At 35.0% G+C, this 16,589-nt stretch overlaps 4 protein-coding genes and 1 long non-coding RNA gene across 7 annotated transcripts in view; 4 read left to right on the forward strand and 1 right to left on the reverse strand.

Annotated features, from left to right (window-relative positions):
* The window catches only part of LOC112494852, a 20,798-nt gene extending 13,271 nt beyond the window's left edge, over positions 1-7,527 (reverse strand). The window contains exon 1 of one of the 2 annotated variants that reach the window (XR_003060744.1): positions 7,463-7,527. This is a non-coding gene — a long non-coding RNA (uncharacterized LOC112494852). Of the gene's footprint in view, positions 1-6,720; positions 6,740-7,462 lie in introns of those variants that run through there. The other variant, XR_003060745.1, reaches the window with a different exon arrangement.
* Positions 15-1,504, forward strand: LOC107271060 (odorant receptor Or2-like). The gene is made up of 3 exons (XM_015746640.1): positions 15-401; positions 742-1,023; positions 1,106-1,504. Exons 1-3 carry the CDS (start codon positions 246-248, stop codon positions 1,163-1,165), a joined length of 498 nt encoding a protein of 165 aa, XP_015602126.1. The 5' UTR covers positions 15-245; the 3' UTR covers positions 1,166-1,504.
* On the forward strand, positions 1,435-8,076 carry LOC107271057 (putative odorant receptor 92a). Of its 2 annotated transcripts, XR_001538501.1 has the most exons (7): positions 1,435-1,708; positions 5,373-5,625; positions 5,823-5,926; positions 6,202-6,531; positions 6,741-7,022; positions 7,136-7,605; positions 7,683-8,076. XR_001538501.1 is itself a non-coding variant. In XM_015746636.1 (6 exons), the coding sequence occupies exons 1-6, from the start codon at positions 5,007-5,009 to the stop codon at positions 7,239-7,241; spliced, it is 1,224 nt and encodes a 407-aa protein (XP_015602122.1). In that variant the 5' UTR covers positions 4,733-5,006; the 3' UTR covers positions 7,242-7,409. The 2 variants fall into 2 exon arrangements, 1 of the variants encoding a protein (XP_015602122.1); XM_015746636.1 differs by lacking the exons at positions 1,435-1,708; positions 7,683-8,076 and adding an exon at positions 4,733-5,201 and having other exon boundaries at positions 7,182-7,409.
* On the forward strand, positions 1,970-4,197 carry LOC107271055 (odorant receptor 13a-like). The gene is made up of 6 exons (NM_001323849.1): positions 1,970-2,164; positions 2,285-2,537; positions 2,731-2,834; positions 3,093-3,422; positions 3,773-4,054; positions 4,138-4,197. The coding sequence occupies exons 1-6, from the start codon at positions 1,970-1,972 to the stop codon at positions 4,195-4,197; spliced, it is 1,224 nt and encodes a 407-aa protein (NP_001310778.1).
* Positions 8,077-8,496: 420 nt separating the features above from the next.
* Positions 8,497-16,556, forward strand: LOC107271049. The gene is made up of 13 exons (XM_025088284.1): positions 8,497-9,348; positions 9,776-10,028; positions 10,095-10,198; positions 10,321-10,656; positions 10,753-11,028; positions 11,102-11,160; positions 12,288-12,368; positions 14,524-14,776; positions 14,978-15,230; positions 15,366-15,469; positions 15,592-15,900; positions 16,008-16,283; positions 16,376-16,556. The coding sequence occupies exons 1-13, from the start codon at positions 9,154-9,156 to the stop codon at positions 16,448-16,450; spliced, it is 2,574 nt and encodes an 857-aa protein (XP_024944052.1). The 5' UTR covers positions 8,497-9,153; the 3' UTR covers positions 16,451-16,556.
* The last annotated feature ends 33 nt before the right edge of the window (positions 16,557-16,589 follow it).

The raw sequence follows: 16,589 nt of genomic DNA on the forward strand, positions 1-16,589 counted from the left end.
ATTTATATGTTTAATCACTAATAATAAGTTTAAATTATTGACATGCTGCTGACATAAATAATATCCATTAGGTGATTGGAACAATTAGTATAGGTATTTGCAGCGTAGCGTTCGCCTCGTATCTATTCTACACGTGCATCTTTGTTTCCGGCTTCTTTAAAATCTTGCAGCGAGAGTTGGAGAACGTGTGCGAGGTAGAACTAGAAAGTGTAAACACAAAATCATCATATAACAATAATGATACTATGCTTGCATACAAAAAACTCAAAAAGTGCGTCATCCAACATCAACTACTAATTTGGTATTTGGGTAAACTGGAAGGACTATTCTCCTACATATTGTTGATGCTCGTATTATGTGCCGTCATAATACTCTGCTTTGCTGGGTTTCAAATAATTTTGGTAAGTGTCATCACACATTATCGTCGGAGGAATAGGTGTTGTCCTAGGACTAATTAGCATTCCAATAATTCATCCTTTTCCCGAAGCACATAAAAATTATTATCGAACAATCTATGTTATGTGAATAAGTGCTATATACAAAAGGTAATTGAAGGAGCCTGTTAATACAGAGGTATTTATTCAAAAATAGAAACACCCTTCTACACACTAAAAAGTTTTTCTTAGCAATCTCCAAAAACAAAACGAAACACAGCAATGATGTATCGCTCGAAGAATATTGTTCTGACAGAGCCAAACGTCATACAAATTTTTCTTTGAAACTGAAATATTTTGTTTACAGGGAGATGGAACTTCGAAACTCCATCGTCAAATTCTAAGTGCAGAATATATTGTGACTACTTTGGTTGAAACAGGCCTCTTTGCTTTCTCGTGCAATGAAATATTTGAAGCCAGCGCCGCTATCGGGGAAGCTGCGTATCGATGCAAATGGTACAAGTTACCGTGCGATGAATATGGTCGAGCACTGAGACAGGGAATGACAATAATGGTCATGAGGTCCTACAAGCCGTGCTCATTGACAGTTGGCAAATTTTGTCCCATGACTCTGGAAGTGTTCACTTCCGTAAGTATTAATTAGTTCATAATAAAATTCTATTTGTTGAGAAAATTATTCACCCTCTTTTAATGATCTATGCTTGTTTTAGATACTGAGTACGTCATTATCCTATTTTACGGTGTTACGGTCAATGAATGAAAGCGAGTGATGAATTTCATAAATAAATCTAGAAGCTGATGGGTTTCATTTGGATAAAAAGTAGAATTCCTTAGAATTTTTGTTAAAGTGTTTAAAAAATGAAAAAACACTGTACACTATGGGGTGCATGAGTATAATGTATTCTACATATATCGCACGGTACTGACTTAGTAGGCATAGTTCAATGAGGCAATAATGACATTGTAGTGCTAAGGGAATTATATTACAGTATTTATAAAATTGCCTTTCAATTCTAGTAATTGCAATAATCGTTTTACGGAACTCTACAGAAATATAAAGTGTTAATAAATATAATATTTGATAGGGAATTATAAAAGAATTACAAATAGCTCTGTGGTCTCTTATCTCCCTCTCAATTTTCACTATTTCTTATCCAAGTAACTTTAATGGTGTTTTACAAGGAATAGTGATAATGACTATTCTATTTCTGGAGTTATCTATATGGTGTAATAGGCATGCTTTCAGTTACGGTGTATAGCTAAGGATGCAAGGGATCGTTGATAATTTTATGATGAAGAAAAAAAATTACACGGTAACGACGAGTTCGGTTTAATAAACATATCAAAGAGATTAAACTGATCAAAGTGTCATACGAGTTCAAAGTGAAAACTTCATTGATAATGCAAATCTACGTTACTGACGGTTGGATCAAGTGGGGCTGAAAGAAATAAAGAAATAAAAGATTCAGGAGAAGCGGAAGTCGCTTTTATATTTCATGCATTACGTCGCATGCATTACGTTTCGTATTCTTGGCTGCAATAGGACAGTCGTCGCATCGTAAGCAGTAAGAAAAATGTCGAATTTGATAGAAGGTTACACGTCGACGAAGATATCGCAAATTCTAATAACACTTATTGGTATGAAACGCGGTAAAACTAAACGTGAACAGTTGTTAATAGACGGGTTATTGGTTTATATATTTGCGACGGTTTTAATCGCAATATTTGTAGAAAATTCGGATTTAATTTATTCACGGAACGATCTCTATGTAAGCAGTGTTTCGCCGATTTTGTCACTTTTTGATATTGCGTTTGATTTATGTGAAGACTTGGTCTTATCATATATTGCGGAAATCTCTGTGCTTATCAGATTTTTGATGCAATTATAGGCACTCACTTATAATGCACCATGTTCCTTCGCCGTGACATATGATTTCGTAAAATTACTGATATTCACGTACAAGCGTCGTGAACTGTATGAACTGCACAAATTTACTGAAGATACATTTTGGAATAAGGATTACAATGAACTGGATAAAGCAATATTGGACAAGTGCGATAGTACAAGTGCCATTGGAATGTGTGTACTATCTGTACTAGCAACCATAGTTGCAATTCATTATTTGACGGGACCATACTGGGGTAAGTCTTCAACTATTTATCTTAACAGATAATTCACGAATAAAACAATAAACGTTTAAAATAATTTTAATGCGTAATTACTATTCAGCACCCGACAAGAACGAATAGTAATTACAGAATAAATCGATGTCTTAGCTCGAGTAGAAATTATTTGTTTCCTGCGTAAGAACTGAACTATATTTATATATTTTAGATGCCGTAGGAACAAATACCACTGAGAGAACGTTACCGTTTCGAGTAGTATTCGACTTGCCACTTACAGTGACCCCATATTATGAGATATCATATGTTATTGAGGTAAGTCTCGTGGGAAATATAATAATAATAAAAGTTATAAATAAAACAAACTGTAACAGTCTCGTAACAGTGACATAATTTTAGTTTTACTTAACGTATATAAATTTTACTTTTTGTGGTACTCCACTTGATACTCATTTGTGTACTCTATACAAGAAAGATAGACCAAACAGTAAAACGCCCAAGTTATTGTTAATATAATCACTGATAACAAGCTTAAATTATTGATATGTTGTTTACATAAATAATATCCATTAGGTGATTGGAGCATTTAGTGTAGGTCTGTGCAGCGTAGCATTCGCCTCGTATCTATTCTACACGTGCACCTTCGTTTCCGGCCACTTTAAAATCTTGCAACGAGAGTTAGAGAATGTGTGCGAGGTAGAACTAAAAATTTTAATCACAAAATCATCATATAGTGATAATGATGCTAAGCTTGCATACGAAAAATTCAAAAAGTGCATCGTGCAACATGAACTACTAATTGGGTATTTGGGTAAACTGGAAAGTTTATTCTCCTACATATTCTTAATGCTCGTATTATGTATCGTCATAATACTCTGCTTTTCTGGATTTCAATTCATTTTGGTAAGTGTCTTTTTTCATTATCATCAGAGGAATAGGTGTTGTCCTAGGACTAAGTAGCATTCCAATAATTAATGCTCCTTCATCCTTTTCCCAAAGCACAGAAAAATTATTATCGAACAATCTATGTTATGTGAATAAGTGCTATATACAAAAGGTAATTGAAGGAGCCTGTTAATACAGAGGTATTTATTCAAAAATAGAAACACCCTTCTACACACTAAAAAGTTTTTCTTAGCAATCTCCAAAAACAAAACGAAACACAGCAATGATGTATCGCTCGAAGAATATTGTTCTGACAGAGCCAAACGTCATACAAATTTTTCTTTGAAACTGAAATATTTTGTTTACAGGGAGATGGAACTTCGAAACTCCATCGTCAAATTCTAAGTGCAGAATATATTGTGACTACTTTGGTTGAAACAGGCCTCTTTGCTTTCTCGTGCAATGAAATATTTGAAGCCAGCGCCGCTATTGGGGAAGCTGCGTATCGATGCAAATGGTACAAGTTACCGTGCGATGAAAATGGTCGAGCACTGAGACAGGGAATGACCATAATGGTCATGAGGTCCTACAAGCCGTGCTCATTGACAGTTGGCAAATTTTGTCCCATGAATCTACAAGTGTTCAGTTCCGTAAGTATTAATTAGTTCATAATAAAAATTGTATTTGCTGAGAAAATTATTCACCCTCTTTTAATGATCCATGCTTGTTTTAGGTACTGAGTACGTCATTATCCTATTTTACGGTGTTACGGTCAATGAATGAAAGCGAGTGATGAATTTCATAAATAAATCTAAGAGCTGATGGGTTTCATTTGGATAAAAATTAGAATTCCTTAGAATTTTTGTTAAAGTGTTTAGAAAATGAAAAAATACTGTACACTATGGAGTGCATGAGTAGCTGTACATATAATATATTCTGTATACAGCACGGTACTGAATTAGACATAGTTGAATGAGGCAATAATGACATCGTAATGCTAAGGGAATTATATTACAGTATTTATAAAGTTGCCTTTCAATTCTAGTAATTGCAATAATCGTTTTACTGAACTCTACATAAATATAAAGTGTTAATAAATATAATATTTGATAGGGAATTATAAAAGAATTACAAATAGCTCTGTGGTCTCTTATCTCCCTCTCAATTTTCACTATTTCTTATCCAAGTAACTTTAATGGTGTTTTACAAGGAATAGTGATAGTGACTATTCTATTTCTGGAGTTATCTATATGGTATAATAGGCATGCTTTCAGTTACGGTGTATAGCTAAGGATGCAAGGGATCGTTGATAATTTTATGACGAAGAAAAAAAATTACACGGTAACGACGAGTTCGGTTTAATAAACATATCAAAGAGATTAAACTGATCAAAGTGTCATACGAGTTCAAAGTGAAAACTTCATTGATAATGCAAATCTACGTTACTGACGGTTGGATCAAGTGGGGCTGAAAGAAATAAAGAAATAAAAGATTCAGGAGAAGCGGAAGTCGCTTTTATATTTCATGCATTACGTCGCATGCATTACGTTTCGTATTCTTGGCTGCAATAGGACAGTCGTCGCATCGTAAGCAGTAAGAAAAATGTCGAATTTGATAGAAGGTTACACGTCGACGAAGATATCGCAAATTCTAATAACACTTATTGGTATGAAACGCGGTAAAACTAAACGTGAACAGTTGTTAATAGACGGGTTATTGGTTTACGTATTAATTACGGTTCTCATCGCAATGTGTATAGAAAATTCGGATTTAATTTATTCACGGAACGATCTCTATGTAAGCATTCTTCCGTCGATTTTGGCATTATTTTATTGCTGCGCTTACTTTATGCCACCGTATGGTGTCACTGTGACCAGTAGATTTCTTGCGTTTGATTTATGTGAAGACTTAGTGTTATCGTATAGTGTATAAATCTCTGTGCTTATCAGATTTTTAATGCAATTATAGGCACTCACTTATAATGGACCATGTTCCCTCACCGTGACATTCGATTTTATAACATTAGCGGTATTCACGTACAAGCGTCAGGTCATGCATGAAGTGTGTAAATTTACTGAAGATACATTTTGGAATAAGGATTACAATGAACTGGATAAAGCAATATTGGACAAGTGCGATAGTACAAGTGCCATTGGAATGAGTATACTGGGTGTACTAGGAATTGGGGTTATAATTCATTATCTGACGGGTCCATACTGGGGTAAGTCTTAGACTATTTATCTTAAATGATAATTGAAAGATAAAATAATAAACGCTTAAAATAATTGTAATACGTAATTACTACTCAGTACCTGATCAGTAAAAGCGAGTATCAATTATAAAATAAATTTATGTCTTAACTTGAATAGAAATTATTTGTATTCTGCGTAAGAATTAAACTATATTTATACATTTCAGATATCGTAGGAACAAACACCACTGAGAGAACGTTACCGTTACGAGTAGTATTTAACTTGCCAACTACAATGACTCCATATTATGAGATATTGTATGGTACTGAGGTAAGTATCGTGGGAAGTATAATAATAATAAAGGTTATAATTAAAACAAAAAAAAATCGTATTCAAAGTAGGAGTCTCGTAACAGTGAAATAATTTTACTTCTACTTTACGTGTACAAATTTTACTTCCTGTGGTACTCCACTTGATACTCATTCGTGTACTCTGTACGGAAAATATAGATCAAACACTAAAACGCCCAAGTTATTGTTTATATAATCATTGATGATATTTTTCAATTATTGACATGCTACTGACATAAATAATATCCTCATTAGGTGATTGCAGGAATTAGTATAGGTATTTGCAGCATAGCGTTCGCCTGCTATCTATTCTACACGTGCATCTTTGTTTCCGGCTACTTTAAAATCTTGCAGCGAGAGTTAGAGAATGTGTGCGAGGTAGAACTAAAACGTGTAAACACAAAATTATCATATAACAATAATGATACTACGCTTGCATACGAAAAACTCAAAAAATGCGTCGTGCAACATGAACTACTAATTTGGTATTTGGGTAAACTGGAAAGTCTGTTCTCCTTCGTATTGTTGATGCACGTATTATGTATCGTCATAATACTTTGCTTTTCTGGATTTCAAATATTTTTGGTAAGTGTCATTATTATCAGACGAATAGATGTTGTCCTTGGACTAACTAGCGTTGCAATGATTAATGCTCCTTCATCCTTCTCCCGAATCACAGAAAAATTGGTATCGAACAATCTATGTTATGTGAATAAGTGCTATGTAGAAAAAGTGATTAAAGGAGTGAAACGTCATGAAAATTTTTGTTCTAACCTCAAATAATCTGTCAACAGGGAAATCAAGCCACGAAACTCCATCGTCAAATTCTAAGCGCAGAATTTGTCATGGCTGCTCTGGCTTCAACAGCCCTTTTCTCTTTCTCGTGCAATGAAATATTTGAAGCCAGCGCCGCTATCGGGGAAGCTGCGTATCGATGCAAATGGTACAAGTTACCGTGCGATGAAAATGGTCGAGCACTGAGACAGGGAATGACCATAATGGTCATGAGGTCCTACAAGCCGTGCTCATTGACAGTTGGCAAAGTTTGTCCCATGACTCTGCAAGTGTTCAAATCCGTAAGTATTAACGAATGATATGGACATGTAATTATCAAGTGTTTCCATAATCCGATATTCATTTTATACCATTATCATGCGGTCATGGTGTTTTGTATCTTATCTAATTACAGTTGGTATATCGCATTTGTGATAACTTCAAATATATACCTTGTTCAGGTACTGAGTACAGCGCTTTCCTATCTTACCGTATTACGTGGAATGAACGAAAATGAGTAATCAATTCTTCGACGCGCTGCTGATGAGATATGTTTTCAATTTTATTTCACACCAATGAAATATCATACGTCAAAATGATATGTGCTTGTTATTTGGATTGTGATCTGTGATGCAATGCAACTGTAGTGCATTATTGCTACATAATAATCAACATGATTATATTCATTCTTCAGGTTATTTTATTTTTATTTAAACCTATAAGTAATCCAAAAGTTTCTTACAAGTCACGCAGTGATCTCTGCTGCCTGTGATTTGAGTTTACGCAAACTTATGTGGAATTATGCTGTTGGGTTCATGTATGTGCGTCGATTTTACCAGCTGACTCATGATTCTATACATGCTCCTATGGGTATGAAAGAAAATTGTAAGAAAACATTGTTCACTTTACTGTTGCGATTATCTTTCTTCTTATGCTTTTTAAAGCACATTTTTCGATTATAGTTGTAGTACCAGAGAACGTCGGTAAGATGTGAATCGCTCTTTGCTTACGCATGGTTACTGTCATTGATTCCTGAACATTGTCAGATTCACGAGATGGCGACGCTGGTGGCTTTTTGGTCGCTCGTTAATATGATTAAATGTTTTTAAATGAACGAGTAGCAATTATATGGCTGTGGATGATTAATAAGCTTCTCGTTGTCATACTGGTGCGAATTCACGTTATTTTCCTGTGCATATCCTGGGTGCAAAAATAAGCGTGACAATGATGCTATGAAATTCTGCAAATATGCTGCTAATGGTATAACATGTATCTCCATAATGCACGAATGTAAAAGCAAATCGACTCGATGCACACAACAAATATTTATCCTTAATAAAAAGCTAGTACAGTGTATCAAGAGAATACTGAATATTCTTCTCAATTAAATACCTATATTTATTTTTCGAGTTAGTTTACCCTCTCAATGTTAAATATAACAATATTTTGCATAAAAAACTCCACACCCCGCAATACTTTCACACGTGCAAAATATATTCCAAATGACTATTTGAATGGTAGGTGATGAAGAGCAATCACAGCCCTGACAGCTAATAAATTTGATGATTGTGTATTTTATGATTTGCATGCATCCAGTTAACTTGTAAAGCTTATACAACAAAGGCATTACTTTAAAGCTGAACATTTCATGACTGTTATATTTTTATATGAATTTTTTCAATTGTAACCTCCACCATCAAAATTTCAAACAACCTCTCACCGATCAACAACAATTAACAGCAATACATACCATTATTGATGTATTAAGTGAATGGTTGATCTTAATGTAAAAATGCAGATTTCATTCGTTTAAAAAAATATTTATTTTTAACACGTAGACACTATACGTCATGTACCTCCAGCAAAAATCATATTGATACTCTAGAACAGAGATAAGAATAATTAATAAATTTCATATGCATAGTATTCGTATGACCACAATTTTGAAGATCACCAAGAAATATTCCAGCACCGAAACTCGGTCTAATTATTTGTAAAAGATTTCGAGGGATTGGAAATATCATCCCACCAGTTTATCATCACAGCAGCCAGACACTACGTTTCCATACGTTGACACAAGCCGCTGTAAAAAGTTCCACTGGGACGCAATTCCTTGATTTCGAAGCAGGTGAAAAATTGATGGATTATCGATTACGTGTAATCATCGTAACCACCTCGGACCGAACTGAATAATATCGGAGACTTGCGGTTCTGTGTCTCTACCAAGGGACTATAGAATGCAAAAAACAATCAGTTCAAATTGACCATCACTCTAAATGGGCATGTAAAAGAGACGCGTGGAATCGAAAGGCTTCCAGGATCAAAGAGGTGTCAAGTTTGACGAGCCCAACGTACCATTATGTGTCGCCATTATCGTAATTGCCGTAAGCCTCGAGACTCGTTCTGCAGTATCAGCCGTTATCAGACCAGGATATGGACACGCATAGAAACAAATACTTGTCGATAAAGGTGACGAAATTTTTTATGAAAATCGTTGGCATATGGCTCCCAGAAAGCAAGCATGAACAATTTGTCTTGGACGTGTCTCTGTTCGTTACCATCGCTGGCACTGTTCTTTCTATCCTGTTTGAGATGTGGGATATTTACAAATATCCATTTAACTTCAACGTAAGTACGATTGCTTATCATATTTCGATTTCATTTTTTTTTCTCTATCTAACTTTCTACAGTCCTACGCAATTGACTTGTCCGACAAGCGTTTCTTTCTGCCTGTCGATTTTTGCACTTTCCTTCATCTCAATGCTACCGCTAATATCCACGAAATTTCTCTAGATGCACTTTTCCAACAGATCGCACTGCGACCACCTGTAGCATTTGTTTCGGCATTATGCCTATGGTCGCACAGTCTAATTTCCTCGGAGTCATCATTTATGCAATCGTTCCGGATGTCTCTGTCAAAATAGTTGAAAGTATCTACAAGAGATTTCAGTTTGAAATCGATGTACAATTTGATAACGCTTTAACTATTTTTTATAATTAATTATTATCCGGTGGACTATGTCTTATTTTTTTATATATATTATTATTATTCTAGGAAGCAGTTTATATAATATGCAATATACTTACACCAGGCATTGTCTTATTCAAGCTATCAATGATTCGACTTAATCGAAAGTCTTTATACGAACTTATCGATATATGTCAAACCAAATTTTGGCACGACGATTACGATGAGTTTGGTATTGCCATTTTGCAAAATTGCGAGACGAAATGTGTCCTTTTGATTACGTCATATATGTCTTTTGCACTATTCACAGCTATTACCTATACCGTACGATCGATCATAGGTAGATATATTTAACTTTTTAAATTCTGTATTCTGCTATCGGATTAATCGTAATGTTACGTGACAGATAATATAGGTAAAACTGGAACAGACAAAATATTACCTTTTACGATGTGGCTCAATGAGACTATGGCAAGGGCACCGTATTTTCAATTGCTATTCATTTTTGAGGTATTCCATCGAAAAACGATAATCATTGATCCGTGTTAAACTTAAGATGATTTTTCTATTTTTAATATAGATTTTATTATTTATCGATTGTTGTATATCGATATAAATTTTTGGACATTTAGGGAATTATACTGTGTTACCTGGGAGTCGGCTTTTTTTGCATCGACAATTTCTTTTGTATAATCAATATTCACGTTGCTGGTCAATTCAAAATACTCCAAGGCAAATTGGAAAGATTGTGCGGACCGAATGATCGTGAAGACGAAAAAAAGGATCGTGGAATTTGGATAAGAAAGAATCCAGCGGCCGTCTTTCAAGAATTTCGAAGTTGCGTTCAACTGCATAAAATGCTTATTTACTACGTGGAAAAGGTCGAAGCCATCTTTAGCCTCATAATACTCTGTCAGGTGATATTGTCAAGTATACTCATGTGTCTAGCCGGTTTTCAAGCAGTTTCCGTGAGTAGTTCAAAGGTTCATTGTAATATAATCATAAGTATTTCCGCTGAACTGTAATTTAAAAATGTGGACTCTTTCAATATTTCCGGTACAAAGGACGACAATTCGGCAAGCCAACGTTGTATTTTTACTGCGTATACAATTGGTTGTTTTTTTCAACTGTTACTCTATACGTCAACGAGCAACGAAATAATAGATGAAAGTCTTGGCGTAGCCAATGCGGCTTATCGGGCTCATTGGTATCTTTTGCCTTTCGATAAAACAAGTAAAGTTATCAGGGGTTGCTTAGTGCTTGTCATATTACGAGCAAGACGCCCATGTTCTTTAACGGCAGGAAGATTCTTTGCCATATCCTTAGAAACATTTACAAAAGTAAACGCCGATTTGTAATATTGAAAAAATATATTTTCCGAAAAATTCCAATATATTTACTTAATATTTTCAGGTGATCAGTACCACCATATCGTACTTTACTTTACTAAGACAACGTGGAGAGTCTTCATAGTATATCAACTGTAAATCATTATGTAGTGTATTATGGTTATCTTGGATAGCAGAATATTTTATTAGTAATAAATAAATGCGAGAAAAAAAATTTATTGAAATTTCAAAAATCTTCCAGAAAAATGCACACTTTTCTTTCTCTTCGTACAGTACAGTTAAGAGAAAGATCTTTAACGTAAATAAATTTTGAAAGGGATCTTTGGAAATACAGTAATTGACATCCGGAAAATAATAATCTTAATTGATTTAAAATTTCCTCATCATGTGCAGGATTTTGGAAAACACTATTATTCAACGTACAATGTATTAAATATGAATTATGTTGTGACTTACGTAATTCGATAGCTTCTCTTCTCTTATTTATTCATTAAAATCGTGACGTAGAGTGCTGCCGTACCAGTATACCCCGTTACGGGTGGTAAAGACTTCCCTTTATTATAATAATAATAAAGCTGTAAGACAAGAATTGACAGCAAGAGTAATAATGAAATCTCGGAAATTTGTTACACGCCTCGAGATTCTCGCATTGGCATTCTCGCATAGCTCTGAAATTAAATAAATCCAATTGTCAATTATCGAAATGAAATGAAATTTTTCGACTCAGAGTCACAAGGCGACACCAGCTGCCGATTCAAATAACGTTCTCGCCTTCCGGTTACCTTCGAGTCGCCGCCTTGTCCAGAAGCTACGATTTGCTATTGTTGAGTCGAGGTGCTCGAATCTGCCGTGTGGAGATAGTCTCGACGTGCCGAGTTGCCCGGCAGAGGAGACGACCCGACGGAGACGTCTCCACGTGGTTGGCAGAGGTCCGGCTGAGATACCGGCGCTAAGAAACGCTCGCGATTTAGTTTAAAGGGACGACTCCAGGGGAGGGATCATAGTCATTGGCTATTAGGATCTCGACCAATCGGATTTATTAGTCACCGAATTTGATTACTGTCAGTCAGTCTGTCTTGGGACACCGATCGGGCTGCCTCGAGCCACCTCGCGCTCCCGTGCTATCTGTCGATAGTTTTTCCAAACGTGTTTCCTACCCGGTATAAAAAGTTCTCGCTTGTACAGTCCTCGTTGTTCTCGCAATATCCAGAAAATCCTACCGATTTTCTACGTGCGTTTCGGACGTGCAGTGTTGTGCTACAGTGCAGTGCCCACCCGAGTGGCCCCCGGATGCTGCTCTCGGCCTTCACTGATCAGCTGGATCAGCCCCGGTGAGTACTTCCGATTTATTAATTGGTGCAGGGATTTCCGTGAGAACTCTCCTTATGGCGGACTGTCTCACCTCAACTCCTAGGTCGTACCGGATCATCAGTTCCTGGTGAAAAAAAGAATTGGCCGGCGCCCGCCTGGCATGCGGATGCACGGACGAAGGGTGGACGGCCCAGGTCAGTTCTCGGATTTTGGCTATCGGTGTTGAGTCAAGAAAATGCGTTGCACACCATAGCAAGTAGACATTCTTGAAGTGAAAATAATTGGATTTGGATATTCTGTCAATTAATATATTTTAACTAATGGTACTGTTCTATCATGACAGGATATAATGGCAAACGTATACAGAAAAACAACAAGATTCTTATCCCGTACATATCACTTGATTAAAGTATCGATTTCCCATTAATACACCGAACGACATGCACGAGCTGCATTGGCAAAATATCTGCTAACTATTACGCCCTTCAGAGTGATATAACTTTTGATTACGTAAAATTTTTCGATATATCATGCTCTTATATATCATAGCAATTAATTCCCTGATATTGATACCCGAGGTCTATTGTTTTTGGGAATCATTCAATTTTCTTCCTGAATTATGAACCTTCACTTAGTTATAAACTGAACACGTGTTTAATCAAGTGAACTTAATCCAATTTTAACGTAACGATTAAACGTACACTTTTAAAATAATACTTGATTATTGCATATAATTAATATATACAAGTTTTTAAACACTAGTGTCACACGAGAAAGGGAAATATTATATATACTGGGTATTGATCACTGATATTTCAATGATCAAAGAACGACGCGCAGACACCTACCATTACGAATATTACTCTAATAATAAAAAATTAAAGCACGAGGGAGAAGAACATACCAAAGTGTAATGTCTTAAAGATGTCGTCGGACGAAGACAGAATACTGTCGATTCGAATCTTGAAAATTTCTTTGAAATTGATCAGTGTGTGGAAGACGGAGTACGCCAGGCGACCAGTATCACTCTCTTGAAAACATATCTGTAAGTAAAAAGTACGTGTATTTCGGTTGTCACTTAAGAAATTGATTAAAATCAATATATTGGGAAAAAAAAAATGTCGAGCAAAATTGGAATATTATATGGCATAGGTTAGGTTAAATTATATATATGGACGAGTTTGATACAGTGATATTGTGGCAATTTCTTTTTCCATCTTGATACCAGGTGTACCTCGATAAATGGATAATTATACCGCTGGTCGTTGAGTAGTGTGTTGAATGATCGATAATGAAGAAGTAGCAAATTATTGGAAAATATTTTTTTTACAAATTACATTGCAAAGTTTGTTCAAGTATTTTTTTTTATTATTCACGTGTTTCATTGGTATTGACTGATATTTATGACGATATTATGTTACGAGTAATTTGATTATGTCGTAAATATAATTTCGAAGATGTCATCGATTGTTGATTGCTTTGAAATTTGCTTAAAAATATATGATAAGAGTAAGCCGTCATCTGACAGCTGGAACCTTCGCGGTTGTATCCATCGAATCGTTTACGTCGGTAATAAGAAAAAAAATCTGTAATATATTTCCAGACATGTTACTGTGATATATCTTTTGGAAATTGTTTTACATTGATAATGCAATCTACATATTTTATAGGTTATAACTACGGCTGTGTCGTATTTTACGTTGTTACGTCAGTTCATCGAAGACGACGACTGATAGATAGTCAATAATAAAATTCTCTTACTGATTTGATAATATAATTTTACATTTAATATCGATATTAAATAAGTGGATTGACTAATTTTAATTTAACTTGCGTTACTGTCAAAAATTCAACTTTCCACCAACGAATCAACACACTGAACACACTTTTGTATATGCTTTTTACACTTCTTGGGTGATTCCCTTGATTAATATTCTCTTTCTTACATATTTCTTCTTTATTGGTTCCCATGTGAACCATGACTCACGTCGGTAGCTCGTGTCGTGAAAAAAAAAGTGCAAGGAACTGTCTTTTCCCTTAGACTGGATTTATGATTCGGGAGGCGTTACCATGATGCAAAAATTGTGGGAAAATGACCTGCCGATCGAAGATGTGAAATTGATCAAAGCACGATATGTCATGTAGCCACCTGGCATTACTATCATTACAGTAATCATTGGAATTGAATAGTCGCGAAGAGAAAAGTGTTATGACAGTGTCACAAGTCACTGAAATGTCCCACCATTCAAATATAGGTGTGTCCCTTGCGGTAATAAAATACTCTATGAAATTAATTGGATTATGGAAAGCTGATAATACACTTGATATATTTCTCATGAGTTCAATTTTCATTTATACAATCAGCATGGGGATTGCCGGTATTGTATTCACAGTAACTGATCTTTTTTACGTTTTCGATGACATTTATGTAAGTGACATATATATTGTATATTTTTTCTTTGTAAGTGTGATAATACAGGTATATAATACATGATTTTCAGTTATCAGTGCTTTGACTATGCGTTGCATGTGTTGTGATACGAGCTCAATTAATTTTGAGTCTGAAATTACGACTCTGATTTGTTGCCGTGTTCGCTAATTCTTTAATTCATGCTTCGCATTATTTCAGGCAGCCGTAAATATTATTTGTCCAACGATTGCTATTTTTAATAATACTGTGAAATTAATAATCTTTGCGATTAATCGACGGCAAGTTTTGAATATTATAGAACGTTTGGAAAATTCGATTAAAAACGAAACGTACGAGGAATACGATATAAGAGCCGTCAAAGATTGTGAACGTCAATGTATTATTTTGGTAATAACTTTTGTAATTCTGACTCAGGGGGCAGCTTCTAATTATGTGATACCGCCACTTTTTGGTGAGTAAATTATCAAATTTATACCGAATATAAATATTTTATCATTTTGGCTGGAAATTACTTTGGATTCAAAATTAAATATCGCCTTATCTTCACTTGATTGAATGTGCAATTTTGAAACTTCTTTTTTCACAGAAATTTTTTCCGGCAACGGAAGTAGAAATTTACCAGTCACTATCCATTTTGGTGGATTCGCTTATGGCGAATCACCTTATTTCGAAATTGGATTTTGTATCGAGGTATCTCATATTAATATCCTGAATATACATATATTTTCATTATTTTTGCTCTATTACAATTAAGTTATCTATTTAACAATTGCTATCTAATTACCGAATATTTACTTTTGTTTTCCCAACAGGCAATGATAGGCTTTAGTTCCGCACTGTGTTTAGTTACGCTTAATAATTTTCTTACGACAACAAATCTTCATCTTGCGTGTCAATTCAAAATTTTACACAACAAACTAAAATCAACTTGTATCGCCGATTTGGATATGAATTTCAATGCCTCACGTGATGCTTACAGCAAGTTAAAAAAATGTATAAAAACTCACAAAATGCTCATCGACTACACTGCTCAAGTAGAAGATGTTTATACATACATAATACTAATGCAAATGTTTGCATCCAGTGTAGTAATATGCGCAGCTGGTTTTCAATTATTTTTCGTAAGTATATATATGTATAACGATAAAATCCGTGCATACATTTTTTTTCTCCAAAAAACTTTCTAGATCATACGTACCGATTTCAAATTTTTCTTTTCTTTAACAAGTTTTCGGGGTCGATGCTGCGCTTCGTTTTGAGTATTTTTTTCTTTCTGACTTCCGTCGGCGAATTTTTTCTCTTTTCCTGGTCATGTAACGAAATCATCGTGGCGAGTGCGACAGTTGGTGATGGCGGCTACAATACGACCTGGTACAGTCTTTCCGCAACTGGTTATGGAAAAGCATATCGAGACGGATTGCAATTATTAATTATGCGAAGTCATCGTCCGTGTTATCTCACAGCTGGAAAATTTTGTATAATATCACTAGAATCCTTTTCCACAGTAAATATATTTGATATGACGGTAGAACATTGTATCACGTATACATATATACATTATTGCAATTGATCATAATATCCAATTCGCCATTTAAGGTGATGACAACAGCAACGTCATACTTCACGCTGTTACGAAATTTCGTTGACGAGGATGAATTTCGTAATAAATAAAAAAAAGGCCGCTTATACTGATTCGCGTACACTGCAGTATTACAATTAAGATTCCTGTACATACTGTATATTTGAAATGTATATAAAGTGCCAGGAATCCATTTTATTCACCTAACGAATATTTTCTCTCTAAAAATAT

The sequence above is a fragment of the Cephus cinctus genome, unplaced genomic scaffold, assembly GCF_000341935.2.
Source record: "Cephus cinctus unplaced genomic scaffold, Ccin1 Ccin1_scaffold0880, whole genome shotgun sequence".
In the NCBI taxonomy this organism is placed as follows: domain Eukaryota; kingdom Metazoa; phylum Arthropoda; class Insecta; order Hymenoptera; family Cephidae; genus Cephus; species Cephus cinctus.

Coding starts and splice junctions, on each gene's coding strand:
- LOC107271060 (XM_015746640.1), top strand. CDS start 246: ATGCTTGCATACAAAAAACTCAAAAAGTGCGTCATCCAACATCAACTA. Junction 402..741: donor CTGGGTTTCAAATAATTTTG/GTAAGTGTCATC, acceptor TTTTGTTTACAG/GGAGATGGAACTTCGAAACT. Junction 1,024..1,105: donor CTCTGGAAGTGTTCACTTCC/GTAAGTATTAAT, acceptor TGCTTGTTTTAG/ATACTGAGTACGTCATTATC.
- LOC107271055 (NM_001323849.1), top strand. CDS start 1,970: ATGTCGAATTTGATAGAAGGTTACACGTCGACGAAGATATCGCAAATT. Junction 2,835..3,092: donor AGATATCATATGTTATTGAG/GTAAGTCTCGTG, acceptor AATATCCATTAG/GTGATTGGAGCATTTAGTGT. Junction 4,055..4,137: donor ATCTACAAGTGTTCAGTTCC/GTAAGTATTAAT, acceptor TGCTTGTTTTAG/GTACTGAGTACGTCATTATC.
- LOC107271057 (XM_015746636.1), top strand. CDS start 5,007: ATGTCGAATTTGATAGAAGGTTACACGTCGACGAAGATATCGCAAATT. Junction 5,927..6,201: donor AGATATTGTATGGTACTGAG/GTAAGTATCGTG, acceptor TATCCTCATTAG/GTGATTGCAGGAATTAGTAT. Junction 7,023..7,181: donor CTCTGCAAGTGTTCAAATCC/GTAAGTATTAAC, acceptor TACCTTGTTCAG/GTACTGAGTACAGCGCTTTC.
- LOC107271049 (XM_025088284.1), top strand. CDS start 9,154: ATGGACACGCATAGAAACAAATACTTGTCGATAAAGGTGACGAAATTT. Junction 10,657..10,752: donor CCGGTTTTCAAGCAGTTTCC/GTGAGTAGTTCA, acceptor TCCGGTACAAAG/GACGACAATTCGGCAAGCCA. Junction 12,369..14,523: donor GATCAGCTGGATCAGCCCCG/GTGAGTACTTCC, acceptor ATTACAGTAATC/ATTGGAATTGAATAGTCGCG.